An 18,894-nucleotide genomic window follows, 5' to 3' on the forward strand; every position below is an offset into this window, starting at 1 on the left:
CAAACTGCAGGAAGACGTGCCCGAGGGCCACCCGGAATGGGACGCTCTGAAGCTCCTGGCCGTCCAGTTCTGAAACGGGGACCGGGCTGAGTCTGGTGTCTCTGGACCAGTGTGGTTCACTTACTGTCCTTTGTAAAACGTGTCACTTTGTAAACAGGACTTACTCGCCGCCACTCCCCACACCTGCTGAGAGCCTGCAGCTTCGTTAGTGCTGGGAGGGGAGGGGAGGGGAGGGCGCCAGCAACCAGCTTAGAACTAGTCCCCTGCAGTGTAGACAGTCTGTGCCCAGGGGACTTCCCGAGGAGAGGGCGTCTGCGTGGCGGGAGGGAGGAGGGGTCCCCGCCAGGGGGCGCCGCGAGGGCCAGTGTGGGGCACCGCCGCCCGCCTCCTGCCCCCCGCCCCCCCCCAACACCCGTCCGAGTGCGGCAGGAGCGTCCTCGGTGCGAAGTGGGCGCCCCCCCTCCCCCGGTGGTCTGACTTCGTCTCCCCAAGGACTGATGCCGCCGTCTCTTCCCGGCGGGTCCGCGTCTGCGTCAGAGGACGGTCCCGGGGAGTCCTCGCCCGGTTCCCCTGGCCGCTGGGCTCCCCTGCCGGGCGGCGGCGCTTCTCCCCAGGACACCCCTGTTCCAGTTCGCTGACTCCCCTCGGGCTCGCGGCGTCCCCTGCCCGCCCGGCTGCTTTCTTTCTCGTCCTTGTGTCTGCAGGTTTTATTTCGGGGATTTCTGGCTCTTGCTTTGTTACCACTGCCTGGTGGGTCAGGGCCGCGGCGCCCGCACACGCCCCGGTGCTGGAGGGGCTGTAAGTGAGCTCTGTGTCTGCAGTCACCCTCACTCTGCTACGCGGTTAGGAGTGCTCCCTCCGTGGGGTTTCCTGTCGTGCCCTGTGCGAGCCCGTCTTCAGGGGGCTCCCCCGCTGCACCCTGGGGCGTCCCGCGGCGCCGCAGACACGGGCCGAGTACAGTCCGTCCCACCCGCTGTCCCCTGCTGGTGGCCACGCCCCGGGCACACCTGGTTGTCCCTGCTCCAGGGACGGCCTGAGCGGGCACCGGCCCTGGCCGGGCGGCCTGGGGGACGTGGGCAGGGGGGTTACCCCGTTTACGGCTGTGGGCTCCCTCCCTCCCTCTCCTGGTCCACAGACCCTCCCGTCCTGGGGCTGAAGGGCAACCATTTTTAAGTATCTTCTTCCACCACGTCTAGATTTTAAATTGAAAAGTGTTAGGATTTGAGGCCGCTAGTAAGTACCTCTTTCTTCCCCCAGTTGAGAAATGAGAGAAAACAGCAACAGACAGAATAAGGCGTAGGAAGGTCAGACTCTCACCTTCGTTACGGATCAGGCTGAACTTGGAGAGTGTGATCCTGACCATGGAGGGCACAGAGCCCCTGCTGCCATGTTCCAGAACGAGACCAGCCAGGCCGCGGGGCTCCGGCCGCGGGGCGGGTCAGGGCGGCTTCCGGAGGTGACGCGGAGGGACAGGACACACCGTGACTGTGCACGTGTAGTGGGGATGGGAAGAGCCGTGCCCCCCGGTCCTCTCTGTCTCCTCACACTTACCTGTCCCATCCGGGGGGTCCCTTGGTGAGGAGGCAGAGACAGGCCACGAGTGAGGGGCTCCCAGAACCTTCTCTGCCTGCAGGAAACCACCCCCCACTCTGTCCTGGAACTCAGGGAAGTCTGTGTCCATGGTCACCACCGCTGTGGACGTCATGGCCCAGCTGCCGGTCACCACAGAGTGACTGGGCACCCCCATGTCCGCTAGTTACAGACCAGCCCCCCCCCCCGCCCGTGCCCAGGCTCTGCCCGCTCCCCTTCCCTCCTGAGGAGGCTCCCCTGGGCGTGTCCTCACCGTGAGGACGGGCAGCAGGTGTGGCCCAGACAAAGGGGAGGGCATTACTTAAGCCGCTCGCCAGGGCAGAACAGGGGCCAGCGGGCCGGGTCACCGGTCACACGGCGGAGCCGGGAATGGGCTTATGGGGGTTGGGCTGCGCGGGGGGCGAGGCCGAGCGGGTGAGACAGGCCGAGCCACAGGGAGGGCTTTCCCGTCGTCTTACTCCCCAGTGGGCCGTGCGCAGTGCGGGTCTGTCCAGCCGGCTTCCCGCCGTCCCCGGGCCCGTTTCCTGCGCTGCTCCGCCGACCCCTGGCCTTCGGCCCCGACAGGAGTTGCGCGGGGCTGTGTGGAACGGAGGCCTGCTCGCCTGACCGCGCCTGCTGTCCCCTCTTTCTGCAGGTCATTCCCAGCGACCCCTTCTGGGTCCCCACCACCGAGGAGGAGTACCTGCACTTCGGGGAGAAGGCGGACGCGGAGAACCCGGCCCGCAAGTACGTGAACGCCGTGCGCAAGCGGAAGGGCCTCTGCGTGGAGGAGAAGATCGTGGAGCACGCGGAGAAGCAGAGGACCCTCGGCAGGAACAAGTAGCGGCCCGCGGGTGCCGGCCGCGTCCTTGCGCTGCGCCTCTCCGCGCGTCCGCCCTCAGTGCAGCTGGTCCTTGCCAGCCCTCCACCGACGCTTCGATCGATCGGGCGCGAGGCGGGGCGCGCACGGGTCGCAGGGCCAACTCGCCGCCACCGCGTGTCTGAGCCCGGCCAGAGCCGCGTGTAGTTCAGAGCCGACCCGTGCCGTCGTCCCCCGACCGGCTGCCACCGGCCTCCAGCCCGCCTCCCCTCCCTCGTGGATCGCCCGGCTCGTGCTCAGATGGGTGGTTGTGACAGGGACGCCCGTCATCCCTCGGCCCGTCCTCCTAACCCTCAGGGACGCTGGCTAACGTGACGGGACTGTGGCCTTTGCTGCAGACGTTCGTCCTGAGCCCCCTCGGCTGTGGCCGGAAGGGGGGCAACTCAGCCAAAGGTAGACTGTAATTTTCGATGCTGCTCTGATCATTTTGTAGCCACTGAAAAGAACGATTCTTCTTCCAAACACATACGACCATCAGATCAGACTTTGTTTTTGAAATGCTTTCAATGGGCTTTTTCCCAGTGCACGAGGGCAATAAACGAGGACCTAAGACTGGTTGTAGGCATGTTGTCTTCATTCGCAGGCGCCGTGGACTCGCTGGCCGACGGTGACCGGCCCGGACTTTGGAGAGAGTGTGGCTGGATCAGTCACTGTCCTTCTGGGCTCCCCGGGGACCGACACCGAGGTAACTTAGGAGAGGGATTCTGGGCAGCGGTGTGGGCAGCGTAGGAAAATCTGGCGCGTCGATTACAGCATTTGCCAGTGGCCTGCTTCGGGGCACCAGCTGTGCCGTCAGAGGCGTTCTTGGACTCTGCCCTTCCCCACACGGGCTCCTTCATCAGGGGGCACAGCCCCAGACCGGGAGCGCTCTCCGCAGGCCTGCTGGGCTCTGCCGGGCACACCGGTGGGGGGGGCGGTGGCGTGGCACGGTCCCCACGTTGCAGGAGACAGCAGCGAGTGGTAGGTGACCCCGGAGAGGCCGGCCGGGGATGGGGCCCCAGGCACAGAAACGGTGTCCCCGTACGGCAGGTGGGGGTACAAAGACCGTGTGTGTGCTTGCTCTTGTCCCGGGCCGGGGCCCAAAGCCGAGCCCCAGGCGGCGGGAGAGCGAGGGGGCCACAGACCCGGGACCCTTGCTCCCGGAGGACTTGGCGATGAGGTCCGGGGCAGCTGTCCTGCTCTGGGGACGAGCACAGGACAACATGGGCGTAATGCCCTTTCCCCACAAACCCGGAGCACCGGCGGGCGGCCAGGGGAGGGGACCGGAGGGGCCAGCTGCTTGGGTCACAGTGTCCGTAGTCCTGAGGCGAGATACCCAGGTCCTGGTGTGGCCCCTGGGATACCACACACACACACACACACACGTGGGTATACGAATAGTATGTGCAAGTGTGTGTGTGTGCACATGCGTGCACATGTGCACAACCGTATGCGCAGGTCTGCATGCGCACGTGTAGACGATTAAATCTGCGAATTAGAAGGTGTTCATTGGGAAGCAGACGCGTTCTTTCTAAGGCAAAGAGCGTTTAACTTCCTAAAAAAACTGATAAAAGCAATAATAAAAGCCAAGAATTTAGATCGGATTCGAAAAACAAGACTGCGGGTGTCGACCAAAGCACAGGAGCCCGACCCCGGACGTTTGATCCTGTGTCGGTCCACACAGCCCGCAGCCCAGCGCGTCTCCGAGGGGCCTGGCAGCCACGAGGGCGGGCGGCCGCCCTGCGGTTGTGAGCAGAGCCCCGGGCCGCCGGCTCCAGAGCGGGGGCAGGGCGGTTCCGACCGGCCTCGGCAGCGGGGGTGGGGGTCCGGACAAGGCAGGCTTCCCAGAAGGACCGAAGTGAAGGGTCCAGGGCTCTCCCTGCTTGGACACTCCGGGCCCAGGGCGAAGGCCGGAGGCCTGCGCCGCGGAATGGGGTTTCTTCCAGGCCACGTCCCCTGCCCCGGCCTGGGGTGTCGCGACGGTCTTCGCCCCTGGCGTCCCTCCCCGGCGGGGGCGTCGGTTTGGGGTTACTTCACGGCCTGGTTGTTGGTTCTGCCCGCCTGCCAGGTCCTGGGGTCTGAGGTCAGTTTCTACCTTGCAGCAGACAGAGACACTCTCAAGACTTAAAACATCATAATACCAAAATAAAACACAGAGGTACAGAGCGAAGAACATTGTTCCCCCTGTGATGAGTCGTAGAAAATGTACAGGCTGCGTTTCCGGTGTGATCAAACCGTAACGATCACTCTTGTGGTCACGGAGACCCCACTGTGTTCCCTGTTAGTTCAGGGTCAGGAAGGTCAGGGCCACAGCACAGAACCAGCCGAAGCGTCCGGTCTGCCGAAGCGCATCCGCGTGCGGTCGGCTCTGGTCGGAACACGGACGGAGGGAGGAAGGGGTTTGCCTTTGAGACCCAGCAGGAGCCACGGAGAGGAGGGGCCCTCGAGGACCCGGGGGCGCTGGCAAACGCGCTTTGAAGGGAGGAGGGCAGGAGCACTCCGGACTGGCGTGTCTGAGCGTCAGCGCGAGATGCTTCCTTTTCTGTTTGTCCTAATTCAACAGAAGTGACCGTGTGAGACCGCGGTTGTGAATGTTGACTCCCCTTGGGTGCGTCTAGAAAACTCCAGAGCCGGCGCCCTGTTTCCGTTGTGCGGTCACACGAGACCGTTGGACGCACGCACACCTCATTCCCTGTGCCATCTCTGCCGAAGACGTTTTCTTTTACTGAAACCACTTCCGGGGGCGCCTGGGCGTCCGACCCTCGGTCCCCGCTTGGGTCATGTCACGGCTCGCGGGTCCGGGCCCCACATCGGGATTCTCTCTCCTTGTCTCTCTCCATCCCACCCCTGCTCTCTCTCTCTCAAGGAGAAATAAACAAACTTGAAAAAAAAATTTTTTAAACTTGACTTCTGAGAACATCCGTGGGTGGCGAGGTCATTGGGCTGTGCCGCAGGGGCTGCGGAGTTTTTAAAGTTGCCCCCGACCCCGCCGAATAAGCAGCGTTGGTTTGCTTCTGGAGCCGCAGCATTGAGCGTCCGGGACAGAGTTGGGCACAGACAGGAGGGGTGCTCGCTGGTCGCCTCCCCCAACGGGGCAGGAGCCCCGAAGGCCGGAGACCATCCACACCGTCCCTCGCGGAGGCCGGCCCCTCCCCAGAAAAGGCGGGGGTGTCCCAAGCGCTGTGCCCGGAGCCTTCCCTGCCCCAAGGGAGCCCTGTGCCCACCGCCACTTCCCTCGCGGGGGGTCTCCCGCCCAAGGTCACATCCGCGTTCCATGGGGCACGGCCTCCTCGCCTTCACCGTGGGCGCACCATCGTCCCTCTCGGTGGAGACGGAGGGGCCTCGGTGCGGCGGCCATTGGCCCCGGGTCTTGGAGCCTTGAGCAGATCCGCCTCTCATACCCTGCTCGCCACAGGACAGGTGTCCCCGAGGCCGGGCTTGGGAGGAGGTCCTGCGGCCGCCTCGCGCCCCTCCAAACGCTCAGAGCCCCCTACAAACGGGGGGGCGGTGTCTGGCTCCTCTTCTTGCCCCTCGCTGCTCCGCAGGGGGCTCACCCCCACGGCCATGACTCTGCGGTGACGGTGGCCGTGTTTCCACGGAGTCCTCGCGCGGCCTGCGGCGGGGGGAGGCTTGGAGGCCGGGCGCCACATCAGTGGCACCAGAGGGGAAATGGCGAGAATGTCCAGTGGCCATGCGTGCACCTGGGCACCTTTCTGGAAAGCTCTCCCACAGAGGCCTCCGTGTCTCAGTGTCCCCACAGGGAAGGATCCAAACTCCACCCACAAGAGCTGCTTCCACAGGCCGGGTCACCACGGCCCCCGTGGCCGCTGGACGGTTGGAAGGTCTTGAAGGGCATGGAACCCCAAGACGCTGTACTTGGCCTGAATCCATGTTATCGTGTTTGCCGTCACTACCTGCCCAGAAGCGAACCCCGAGACCCGGCTACAGACCCGTTCACGTTCCCATCGCCGTGGCTGTAATCACAGAGCTTTCCTCCCTACGTTGTGTTTCTATAAAGTTTTTCTTCTGCGAGTCCGGTGAGTATTACTCTGATAATCAGAAAAGGGCAATTTCCTGAGATGGAAAAGCTAGTGAGATGACAGTCCCCCCCCACCCCCGTCACCTGGCTGCCGAGGGCCCGAGTGTCCCCGCGTCCGCAGTCAGCTGGGGGGGGGGTGAGCTTGGTGCGGCCCTGAGCCTCTCGGGCGGAGTCGGACGCAGCGGACCGGCCAGCGCACTGCCGGCCATGACTTTGGGAGGCCAGGCGGGTGCCCGGTCACCCCACTGACAGGGCAGCCCCAGGTCTGCGTCCCCCACGCCCTGGGCGGCGTCTTTGGAGGGGAAGGGCCCCAGGGTGCCCCTGTCACAGGGGCAGGCATGTTCCGCACCACGTGGCTACACTGCAGACCAGAGATCAAGGCGCACTGGTGATGGGTCTCAGGAATCTGGAGATCACAAGCCAGATCCTGTCCCAGGGAGAGGAGGGGACAGAGAAGACCCCTGAGGGGCACCTGCGGGTTCGGTTGAGCGTTTTTGAGTGAGTGAGAGAGAGAGAGAGAGAGAGAGAGAGAGAGAATCCTACGCAGGGTCCACCCTGTCCGTGAAGAGCCTGACTCGGGGCTTGATCTCACCAACTGTGACATCATGGCCTGAGCCAAAATCAAGAGACGGACACGGAACGGAATGAGCCACCAGGCACCCCCAGCATCGGACTTGATTTCGGCCCAGGTCACGATCGCAGAGTTTGTGGGACCAACCCCCACGTCGGGCTCTGCGCTGACAGCATGGCGCCTGCTTGGACTTCTCTCTCCCCCCACTCATGCACTCGCTCTCTCTCCCTCTCTCTCTCTCTCAAAACAAATACATAAACATTTAAAAGAAAAAGAGAGGGAAGTGCCCCTCCGAGGCCGTGGGGTGGGGGTGGTGCTCGGCTCCTGGGCCCCCCGGGCTGCCGAGGACGCGGCTTCCTTCCGCACACTGGGCACCCCCCCTCGGAGCGGGTCCCAGGGAACTTCACGGGCAAAAGCGGGTCCCCTTTCCAAGAGCCAGAAGTCCGTGCAGCTGACTGATCGGATGTTGGACGGCATGTGTTTCTCCACAGTGATGGGGCCTGGCGAGTCTCCCCATGTACATAAATGCTACACTTTCCGAATCTTACAGGCTCTGGAACCCACACACACACACACACACGACTGATTCCTCCGTTGGCTGCAGTGGCCCCTGGTCACCTTCCCTGTGGGTTTTTACATTATTTATGTACAAGAACCCGGGTCTTGGGGCACAGCCGCCTCACAGGGTCCTTGGCTCTGGACAGGGTCACTTAGTGGCACGGGGACCCCCCCCAGACGGGCACCTGTCGCAGGCCGGTCTGCTCGCTCCTCCCCAGGAGGACTCATTGTGTTTCCCCCGCCGCCAGGGGTCACGATCCTCAGAACTGCTTCTGAGCCCCGGCCGCGTGCCGGACGCCACCCAAGCGCACTGTAGGACTTCCCCGCTGACCGTCCCCACGCCTCTCCGACGGCCCCTGCTGAGGGGAGAACACCGGGCAGGCTGGTGGGAGACCTCGCCCAAACAGCACCCAGATGCGCACGGCCCATTAAATGGGATCAGAGCGATGTTTCCTGCGTTCTCCTTCCCGGGTGCCTGGTGCTGTCGGCGTCTGGAATCTGTGCCTCTAGTGACCCAGGTCGTGGACGTGCCGGAGCGGGGCAGGCGGCCGGCATGGTCCCGGGGAGGCCGCAGCTCGGCACGGCCTGGCCTTGGGCCCTTTCCCTGAGGGTCACGACTTGAGGGCCACACGTTTCACCAAAAGGGAAAATGTTGGGCCAACCGGCCTCTGACGCCCAGCTTCTCATCGTCCACTGAAAACGACCCTCACGCTCTGAATCGGGGCCGGGCCAGCGGAAGCGACTCCTTCCCCGCCAGGCTTTCCCTGTCCATCTCCAGCTATACGGTTGGACTTTTAACACCGGAGCAGGAAATAGTTGTGTGCAGCAAACACCGGCTCCTCCATTCGGCCGTCTCGGGTGTGGACGTACCTCCGGCGGAGGCAGCGAGATCAAGGGGCTGAGCAGGTGGAGACCGAGTGAGGTGGGGCCAGAGTCCATGCGGCTGGCCGGGGCGCGAACAGGCCGACTCAAGGCCCCCGGCTGCCCGTGCTCTCGGCAAACCCGAGACCTCATCGCAGTAAGAGCAGGTGCCGTGTGCTGAGCCCTTCGGTGCCGGGCACTGTGCCAAGCACCTCACAGGGACCCCTCCGGACCCGCTAATAGTTTACTCCGCGCCCGGCACCTCGTGCCTCACGGCCGTCATCTAAGGCAGGTGCTCCCCTTACAGGTGAGGAAATTAGATGCAGGGAGAGAGACAAGCCGCCCAAGGCCCCACGGCCAAGGGGGGAGCTGGGATTCGAACCCAGACACCAGACCCACCAGACTGCGTGCTCACAAGTGCCACGTGAGGCTGCCCGCTTCCCGAGCGAGCACTGGTTGTATTTCCACTTACAGATGCCGCTCAAAGGATGGTTGAGCTTGGATTCCTAACAGTCAGCAGCTGTAGGCAGGGGAGCGGCAGGCCAGCCCCTGAGCGTTTGCGCCCGCCCGCCACAGCACGGAAATGCGCAGAAGCCCAGCTGGCCGGGCGCCTTCCGCTGGACCAGGAAGACCAGCTGGGGAGGAACAGGGCAGTTCATCTTCATCAGAAACACTTGCCTCCAGGAAATCCACCCAGTCTGCTCTCGGCAGCGGGACGCGCGCGCCCTGCCCCAGCCCTGCCCCGGGCGCTCGCCGGGTGGCCCCCGGGCCGTGGAGGGGCCGTGCCCGTTTCCGCGGTGAGAGCCCAGCCAGCTGTGCGCTGAGGGGACCGTGCTTGGCGGGTCCGCCTCTAAGGGACTCCGGGCTGCGGGCTGTGGGCAGAGAGGGGAAGGGAGGTGGTCCGCTGAGAACAGGAGGTGGGGAGGGAGATTCCTTCAACACAGGAGCCTGTGCTGAGCTCCAGCCGTGGGCCCGGTGCCTGGCCGTGAAACAGCACATCCCCGGGTCGGGGGGAAGACGTCCAGCCTTCCAGGGTAAGTGCCTTTGGGGAAAAGACTTCCGGCCCAAGGCCCTGACCTGCTGGGGGTCAGAAAAGCCTCTACTGAGAGTGGGACCTTTGGGCATGTCCAGGTCAGGACGATGAGCCTGACCCTGCTCCCCCAGCAGAGTGACCCAAAGTGCTGTGCTTGACCTCCTCACAATTTCCCCTGGTTCCCCCAAGCCTCGTCCTTCCATTCCTGCCCCACCTTCTTCTAAGTTTATTTTGAGAGAGAGAGAGAGCATGGGAGGGGCAGAGAGAGGGAGAAAGAGAAAGAATCCCAAGCAGGCTCTGCGCTGTCAGCACAGACCCTAACGCAGGGCCGTCTCGAACCCACGAACCCTGAGATCATGACCTGAGCCCAAATCACAAATGGGATGCTTAACCAGCTGGGTCACCCCGGCGCCCACCACGCCTTCTTCTTGTAGGTGGGCTGGCCGCTGTCCGCGCCGGCGGCTGCCTCTGGTCCTTCCCCACCGCCCTGGGGGACAGGCAAGGAAGGAGGAGGGGCACGGGCCCGCTGGGCCCCTGGGGGGCGCCTGCGGGCACCGGGCACCACACCAGCGCTTCCAGGAGGAAACAGCCCCATCAGTGTCTCCGGGACAGTCGTTTCCTGTGGACCACGGGCCAGGCTCTGACGCAGCTTCCCTGGCACGGTGGCCAGACACCGGGGGACCAGGGGGGGACCCCCGCCACCGTGCCTCTCCCTCTGCCCGCGGGCACGCGCCCTCCCGAGCTCCCCTGAAATGCCTGGCTTGAAGCGCTTAGCTGGTGTACATGGTTCTGGAACTTTCCTGACTTCAGACCCATCTCTTGTGTAAGACGTAGCGCAGCAGCTCACCGAGGAGGCTGGGGCCCGGGTCTGGGGGTGGAGGCTGGGGTCACGGGACGGGCCCACAGCACGAAAACCGCAAAATTCCCATCGAGACAAACAGACAAAAACAGGTTGGACCGGCCCAGCCCAGGCACACGGGGGCCCCTGGCGCTGCCCCGAGCGGCATGCTGCCCTGCACTGTTTGCATCGTGGCCGAGAGCCTGGGACAGACTCTGCTGCCCAGGCGGACGGCCTTTCAAGGGTGACCTCGGAGCTGCCTCTGGAGACCCGCCGGTGACAGTGCGCAGCGTCCTGAGTGGTGGCCGGACCTCCGGCAGGCGTGGTGAGGCGTAGAGGAAAGACCCCTGCGGCTCAGCCGCTGCTCCTGGGGAGTGCACGCTGTCACCCCTTCACGGGGCTGCCTCGGGCCTCCGGAATGTGCCGGGAGCCCGCGTCTGCAGGGCTGTTCCTTCCCGGGCTCCTGGACACACGGGCACCCAGGGCGAGGCAGTTCTGCACGGGGACCGAGGGCGCCCGGCGTGAGCGGGGGCGGCTGGCGCTCTCCGTGCTCCCCGTGGTAAGCCTGTGGTCTGAATTCGGACCTTCAAGACGGGAGGGGGTGGGTGGTGTGGCCTGAGCAAAGATGCATTTAAGAGGAAGACTGTAGGTGGAGAGACCATCAGGGAGGTGACGGAGATCGAGCGTGGGGAGGGGGCCTGGGGCAGGTGTCCAGCTCAGTGCCAGAGACATCTGGAGGCCAGAGAACTCAGCTGCAGCGGGCCGGGGCATCTCCTATTCACGGTGGGGTACTCAGCACCACCCTGGCCTCTACCCCTGAGGCCCCAGGAGATCCCGGAGTGTGCCAAGCAAAAGTGTCTCCGGACATTGTCAAATGTCCCCTGGACAGCAGAGTCGCCCTGGGGTGGGCCCTGGCCAAGCTGACTGTTGTCCCGAGGCCTTAATGTGGCAGCGCGTCAGGGCACCCAGCGACCACACCTATAAACCCAGCTCCCCTCTGCCCATTACCTCTGCTCTTTCCGGCCCCCACGCCCCCAGGCTTCGCCGGAGCTCCGTGTTCGTCTCTGTCCCTCGGGTCAGCGCAGAGACTCCAGCTCTGGACTCCTTCACCCCCTCCCCCTCTTTCAAGTCTCTTCCTTTTCTCTCTACCCCTTTTCTGCCTGGGTCCGGCTCCCTCAGTTTCCCGTCTTCAAGATCCATCAGGTCTTGTTAGGAGAGACGTTGGGGAACCAGCAGACGGGAGTGGGACGGTCCAGCCGGAGGGGATGCCAGGCCAGGGGTGGGAACTGCAGCGCTGGGCTGGGGGGGAAGTACCACAGCCACCCCCGTGAAGACCTTCTTCTGTTACATACTTTCTGATCAACTGATTTATTTTTTTTTTATGAATTGTCATGGTTGAGAGGGGACAGAAGTCACATTCAGACCACGGCACATGTCAGTGGTGTTGAGAGGCCCGGCAGCCCAGCAAGAGGGAACCCCTCGTTCCCGCCTCCCAGATCTCCCCTGTGCTCTTCGCTGTGCCCCGACGGGCTGGCGGGCCGCAGGGCACCCGTGTTTCTGTGTGTGCCCTCGGGGCGGTGGGGGGAGCTCCCAGACCACAGACAGGAAATACTGCAAGGTCTCATCCCCTCTGGGCGGTGAGCAGAGGCTGCGGGCCACGGGGCGCCGAGGGACACGGAGCCGGCGGAGCGCCGCCCAGGCCCGAACGCCGTTCTCCAGGAGAAGCGTCCTTCGTGCCCGGCCGGCCGTGCTGGGGCCTCTTCCCGCTGCTCCAGACGGGACGGCAGCGGTGTCTTGGGGATCAGGATGGACGCTGGACTCGCTCAGGTTGTAGCCTGACAGCAGACCCGATGTTCGCTGGCCCCGTGGCCATGGCCGACACGCGGAGTGGTGGACAGAACAGGAAGGAAGCTGGCCGCACTTTGGGGTGAGGAGGGACACCAGAGGCAGGGCGGGGGCATTTGGAGGAGCACGCTGGTGCTGCCGCCCCTGTTGAGTGGGCAGAGGGCCAGGTGGGGCTGTGGGGGCTCCTGGGGGCTCATCGGAGGACGGGATCTGGGCCGGTGGCCAGCCGTGGTCTGGGCAGAAGCCTCTGCTCTTGACTCGTGAGCCTGAGACCAGGAGATTGCTCAGCTCTTTCCTCTCTTTTACATCAAAACCTAGGACTGTGGCTGGGTAATTGGAAACTCGGGGTTTCTTTCTCCTGCTGGACCGCAGGACCAGATTACTCCCATTCTTCGCCTGGGCCGCTGCTGGGCCGTTTTCCCGCGTTCTGAGCCCTTACGTGTTTGTCCTGGTGCTGGTGCTGCTTGTGCTGGGGAACGTGCAGTCCTCTGGGGCGCTCGCGTTGTTTTCTCTTGCTTCCCGTCGAGAGGCTGGGAAGAGCCCAGCCCTTCCTACCAAGAGCTGGGCCGCTGGGGCCTGACAGTCGGCTTGTCGTAAGAAGCCTGGCTCCCAGGGGCCACGGACAGGTGGGAGCTCCTACCGGGACGCTCAGCCAGGCGGGGAGCGGCTGGAAAGCAGGTCAGATTATAAGAGGCAGAGGGCCGGGAGCCCTTCCCAACACCCTGGGGCATTCCTTCTTTGAGCACCTCCTGTCTCGTGCGTTGGTGCCTGTGGGTGTCCTGATGTCTCAGTAGTGAGCTTGCAAGGGAAGCAGTGAAGCCACACTCCACGTGATAGAATCACAGGACGTTCGAGGTGCGGGCCCTTTGGCAGCGAGCTGAGCCCCAGACCAGGAGTTGCAGGGACCCGGCTTGCTCGGCGCCGCGCCCGGGTGTGAGCAGAACCACAGGGACCAGCTCGCCAGCTCGCGCTTCCTGCACGCCGTCAGCTGCGTCTGTGAGGCGTGGGGGGCGGGGGGAGGGAGGCGCACCCGTACTGTGTGCCGGGCACCGGGCCCAGCGACGCCCAGGTCCACTGTTCACTCGGTGCTTCCTCTGGACCGGGGTTTACACTCCAGGCCGGTGGCAGGCATATGTCCAGGGACCTTCGGTAGCTGTTGAGTGTCACCAAGGGACAGATGTCTGTGCGGCGTGGAAGAGGGAACCCATGGGAGGCACCTGCTCATCCGCTCGGATGCCCTGACTTCGAGCCTCGAAGGGTCCAGGGCAGAGCAGCGCTTGGGCGCCGGGAGGCACATGACAGGCCCCCGCGCTGGCCGCTTGCGCTTCCCTGAAGTCCCAGCCTCTTCCCAGCGGCACTCGCTGTGCGGGCCCCTGCCCTCTGGGTCCTCTTCTGTCCCGGAGACTCAGGGCCTGAGCTGGTCCTCAGGAGCCTGGGCCACGGCAGCAAAACGGCCCCAGAGACCGGCACATCCCGAGTGCCCGGGGCTGGGCACTTCGCGCAGCCGCCAGTCCGTCCTCGCCTCGACCCCGCTGTTGTCTCCTCGTTTCCAGAGGAGAAAATCAAGGGCGCACCCAGAGTCACCCAGCGGACACGGGGCTGAACCCCAGGTCGGCCTGTCCCCAGCGCCGGCAGTCCACACCGCGGACCTGTGCCCTCAGCAGACCGTGCTTTCTCACCACAGCACACCACACCACAGGCTAATTCCCGACAGAGCAATTACAGATGTGTCCCAACAAATTACAAACACAAGTATAAGTGTTCTGTATTTACAAAGGACTGGGGGTTTAGGAAATACACATGCTAAGGGGAAAAAAATAAGGAAGAACTCAAAACCGAATTTACAAATCATTTGTGCAATAATAACGAGAACTATGTATTATAACAAAAGATGAAAATTCAGCAGAAAAACTAGCAAAGGATATGATTAGGAAGCTACAGAAAAAAGTTGCACAAATGGCCCAAAATAAATGGAAAAAAGTTCAAATTTTTTGACTAAAGAAGCAGAAACTGAAGCCAGAAAGGATTTTGGAAAATGACAAAACCCTATGTGGGAGATGCTGTAGGGAGACAGATGGGGAGGAAGATACTTTCATGTGCTGTAATGGGGCATGTAAATGCTTTTGAGGACAAGGACCCTTTAATGGTACTTTTTAGCCTTAAAAATATGTATAACCTTTGACTGTTGATTCCACTTCTAGGGATTTACCTCCAGGAAATGATCTCAGATGTCTATAAAGGGAGGGGGGAGGTACTGGCCCAGGGGGCATGTTGGGGCCTGGCGAGACCACACTTGGATTCATGCTTGGCTCTGAGCACCCCAGATGCCCCCTTGCTCAGCCCCCTGGGGACCCTCTCCCTTACGCCCTGCCCCCTTTCCTTCCCTCCCCACCGGGGTGGCCTGGACCCTCCTCACCCTTGTCCTGCCTCCATTGGGAGGGAGGCTCCAGCCCCCTCATTTCCAGAGGGCTCCCCCGGGCTTACTCCACTCCTGACGCATCTCCTCGGGAGCGTCCCTGCCCGGGGAGCCTGGCCTGTGCCCACTGCTCTGAGCCGGGCGGGGAGACCAGGGCGGAGGGAGACCCACACAGAGCAGCCCTTGGCCTGCCTCACCTCCGGCCCCCTCCCCGCCTGCCAGCCCTCCGTCCGTGGCTGTGCAGTGATTTTTGGTTCCGAACATCCACCAGAAAGGAGACCAACGGGTTTTCCGGGGACGCCAGTGAGCGGTGTGTCCAATGTCCCCCGGAGACACGACTGTCAGTGGCAGGATGGACGTGCCCCATCGGCTCGCTCAGGCTGGCGTCTCTGAGTCCCTCTGTGCTGTGGGGGAACCTGGGAGGCACAGCCCCCACGTCGAGAGCTTGTGTCTGCAAACTCCAGGCACCAGTGTTCCCCAGGACTGGGCCCTGGGCCATGTCCTTGGACTCGGTGCCCTGGGTCCTTACTGGTCACCCGGGCCCGGTCACCTCTGCAGGCCTGTCCTGGCCCCTGGCCCTCCAGGGCATGTGGACTCACGCCCTGTTCCACGAAGACCCTCCCAGGAAGAACATGGGGGAATCTCCACTCTCCCCAGACGACGGGACCCCAGTGGAGCCTCCGTTCCCACATCGACGGAAGCTCTGTCTCCCGCTCCGTGCCCCGCAGGTGCTCCCTGTCTCCACCCAAGTTGTCCCCAGACAGACGGGGAGCCCGGTCCTCTGCCAGCGACGCGGTCGGGCCGTCCCGTTAGCGGGACCTGTACGGCAGGCGGCGGGCCACCCAGGCGTTCCCGCAGGGGGACCTCGTGCGGACCACTCAGCCTTCCTGTTGGCCGGCCTGCCCGGTGGTGCTTCCTGCCCCGTCAGCCGGCGGCCTCGGCCTCCTTGCTGACCCTCCCCCGTCTCTCTCCCGGTCACCCCCTGCTCAGCTCTCCTCCTGAGTGTCTGCAGCCGTAGAAGGGCCTGGAGGACGCAGGGTCTTTGCAGGACAGGGTGCCTCTTCCCCAGAAGGCTGTTGTGGTCACAAATAGCACAGAGACGGCCTCTTTGCAGAGTCCAGTGTAACGAGCCGGGAACCGCCGTGTCCCAGGAGCCCCGACAACCTCCCGACTCAGGCCGCTGCTGTGGGCTCCTTTCCCAGACTCTCGGGAGTTTGCTGACCTCCCCCAAGCCTCAAGACGTGAGGACACCTCACCCTCCAGCTTGGTTCCCCGTTGTGTGCTGGCCACGCCCCTGTCCGTCAACCCTTCATGGAGGCACGAAGGATTCTTTGTTTTTAGTGTTTATTCATTTTTGAGAGACGGAGAGCAAGTAGGGGAGGAACAGAGAGAGAGGGGGGGGGACACACGGAATCTGAAGCAGCTCCAGGCTCCGAGCGGCCAGCCCAGAGCCCGACGCGGGGCTCGAACCCACGAACGTGAGATCATGACCTGAGCTGAAGCCGGACGCCTAACCGACTGAGCCCCCCAGGTGCTCCAAGAATTCTTTTTTCTCCTCTTCCTCCACCTCCCTTGCTAAATTAATGGACTGGGTTTTTTTTTTAACAGAACGGTTTTATATTTACAGAAACAGCGAGCAGAACGGAGCCTCCCGGGCGCCCTCCCTCTGGTCATCACCGTGTCGCCGGCCATCGAGGCCCACTTGCTAGAGTCCGTGGGTGACCCTGGCACAGTCCTGTTCCCTGAAGCCCACGTTTGCTCGGACGTGGTGGGTTTCCGCCTGCCACCCGTCCGGGCACCGCGTCACACTCAGTCCTCACGTCGACCGAGGCTCGTCCTGGCGGTGACCGTTTCCCAGACGTTATTTTTGGTGACGTGGCCGTTCTGCTGTTTTGTCGGAACTGACCGGAGGCGTTACTCGCCGTCAGACCAGGGCTCTGGGCCTCTGACAGGAAGGTCACGGGCAAGTCCCCCGTCTCCAGATCACGTCAGCGCCAGCGGCTGCGGACCCCGGCCGGGCCACAGGAGAGCTGTCGGGCCGCTGCCGGGGGGGTGGCTCCTTCCTGCCCCTCGTCCCCCCCCCCCCCGTGGGTCTGAGGGAAGCGCACAGCCCGGCCGTCGGGGGCCAGGAGTCCTGAACCCTGCCGGAGGGCGGAGAACCGACGTGAAGGGCTTGGGCTTCTGCGTGGATGGGAGACCGTCTCCTCCCCGGCACCTTCTCCCATCTCTGGGGACGCCTTCATGGACGTGGGGTACTTCTGTCACCCCCCGGCACTGCTGTGGCTCACGCTGTCTGTGCTCTGCTTACGGGGCTCCTCCCGCTCGGTCCCCCGGCCCTCCGAGGCCCCCGTCCTGTGCGCCCCTGTGTTTAGTCACCGTCTTGGTGGCCCGAGGTGCCCTCTGCGCTTCTTCTCAGCCCTGGCCCTGCTCTCAGGCCTCGGCCGCCGGGGGCCCAGAGCAGGCGCGTCCCCTCCGAGCTGCGTCCTTGCCCCCGCGCAGGGACTTACCCAGGCGGAGTCAGCAGAGGGGGAGCCTTCCCTGGGAGCACGGCGGTTCCCGCACGCCCCGGGGGGAGGGGACGCCTCCTTAGCCCCCCCTGGAGCAGCCCCGAGCTGACACCGCAGCAGGCGGCCGTGGCCCTCCAGCAGCCCTGAGCGCCCCCCACCGCGCCCCCCACGGAAAATCACCTGCTGTGGCCGGGGAGGTGTGACCAGTGTCGGGTCGGGTTTACTCACCACAGGGTGGCTGGAGGGGGAGTGACATTCAACAACGGGAAAGAACTGAAACTTCAGCCGCTCAAGCTCTGAGTGGGCGCGTGTGAACGCATCGGCCTCATGGTCAAACGTTCCAGTTTGGGCGACGGTTTTTTGAAAAAGTACAATTTTATTTTCCTTTTTATAGAAACAAAGTTCACTTTGAATTGCAGCAGGGTTTTTTTTTTTTTTTTAAGAAAAGTCTGCATTTGAACTGGGCAACTGGCAGAGTCTGGTCCATCACCACCCCATGAGCGGGACCTCAAGAGCTCCTACTGGACTCGGCCAGAAGCGGACCAGAGGGGTTGTCCGCTGTGCTGCTCACGGTTACACGTCACGGTCCTGGAGGCCTGCGGTCCCGACCACAAGCCTGTGACAGCGGACGCGGTTCGGGAGGCCGAGCTGAGTCAGATCTTCCGCTCGCCCCGGCCCCCGCCTGCCCTGCACTCGCCCCGCCGGGGGCCGCTCCCGGGCTGGACTCCACAGGCTCTGACTCCTGGGGCGCAGGGGTGTGGGCCACGCGTCACAGAGTCCAGGAGGGTGGCTCACCCACCAGAACCGCCCCTCCTCCGGCGGGTCGCAAGGCCGGGGTCAGTCACCCAGTCCCAGGGCAGGCCGTCCTCTGTCACTCCCCAGCTCCCTGCAGCCCATCCGCCCCCGCGGGAGTCCCGGTCTCCAGCAGCCTGACCCCTGCCCGGGGCCCAGGCCACCCTCCACCGGCCACATAGACCCCTGCCCTCCCTGGTCTGTGGCCCGTCCCCCCTTCCAGGGCAGCCCGATCCCCACCTCACCCTGCACCTGCCCCGGGGGAGCCCAGGGGGCCCCGCACCCGCCTCGCTCCCGCTCTGCTGGTCCTGCCGTCCTGTGGAGCTCCGATGGCGGACCCTCTTCCAGAAAACGTGTTCCCATCCCCCCACTGGGGCTTCTCCTGGAGCTTTCTCCCCCCGGCACTTTCTAGTTCTCCCTCCATGAGGCCCGGGACGGCACGGACAGGCCCTGGTGCCTGGACAGCGGGCGGCGGAGTGATGCTCTCAGTGCCGGGGGTGACGGGGTCGGGCACGCCTGCACCCGCGAGCGACCCATCTGGGGACCCTGCTCCTGCTCCCCGAGGCCGCCCGCGGCACCCCACGCCCCAGGGCCCCCCGCACCCTGACCCGCCCACCTGTGACCCGCAGGGCCCCCAGCAGCAGAGGGGAGGGTGCGAGGCTCCGGCTCCAGGGGGACTCTGGGCGCGCTTCCCTCCTCGCTGACCCGGGGACCCCCTTCCCGGGCCAGCATCCAGACGGAAGAGAAAAGCACGGGACTTTAGCATGTCCGCTGGAGCGAAGGAGACGGCAGGTTGGCCCAGAACGAGAAGGAAGCGGCGTCCGGCCCCGGGGCCACAGGGGCAGCCACGGAAGGTGTGACCGGGGCGGATACCTCCCTCGGCAGAGGGGCCATGGAGGGAGGGCCGTGGCCCGGGTGCCGCAGCGGGACAGGCCTGAGGGGACGGGGCGGGGGGGGGGGGGGGACAGACCACGCCCCCCGCGTCCTGCCGCCGGCCTGTGAGGAC

General features: G+C 64.1%; 1 protein-coding gene across 3 annotated transcripts in view; it reads left to right on the forward strand.

Moving 5' to 3' along the window:
• Positions 1-3,006, forward strand: part of EFL1 (elongation factor like GTPase 1) — an 84,243-nt gene extending 81,237 nt beyond the window's left edge. For 2 of the 3 annotated variants that reach the window (XM_029950542.1, XM_029950544.1), the window contains one exon: positions 2,225-2,504. In XM_029950542.1, coding sequence (XP_029806402.1) covers positions 2,225-2,413 — 189 coding nt within the window. In that variant the 3' untranslated portion in view covers positions 2,414-2,504. Of the gene's footprint in view, positions 1-2,224 lie in introns of all 3 variants that reach the window. The other variant, XM_029950543.1, reaches the window with a different exon arrangement.
• The last annotated feature ends 15,888 nt before the right edge of the window (positions 3,007-18,894 follow it).

This window comes from Suricata suricatta, chromosome 9 (assembly GCF_006229205.1).
Source record: "Suricata suricatta isolate VVHF042 chromosome 9, meerkat_22Aug2017_6uvM2_HiC, whole genome shotgun sequence".
NCBI lineage: Eukaryota > Metazoa > Chordata > Mammalia > Carnivora > Herpestidae > Suricata > Suricata suricatta.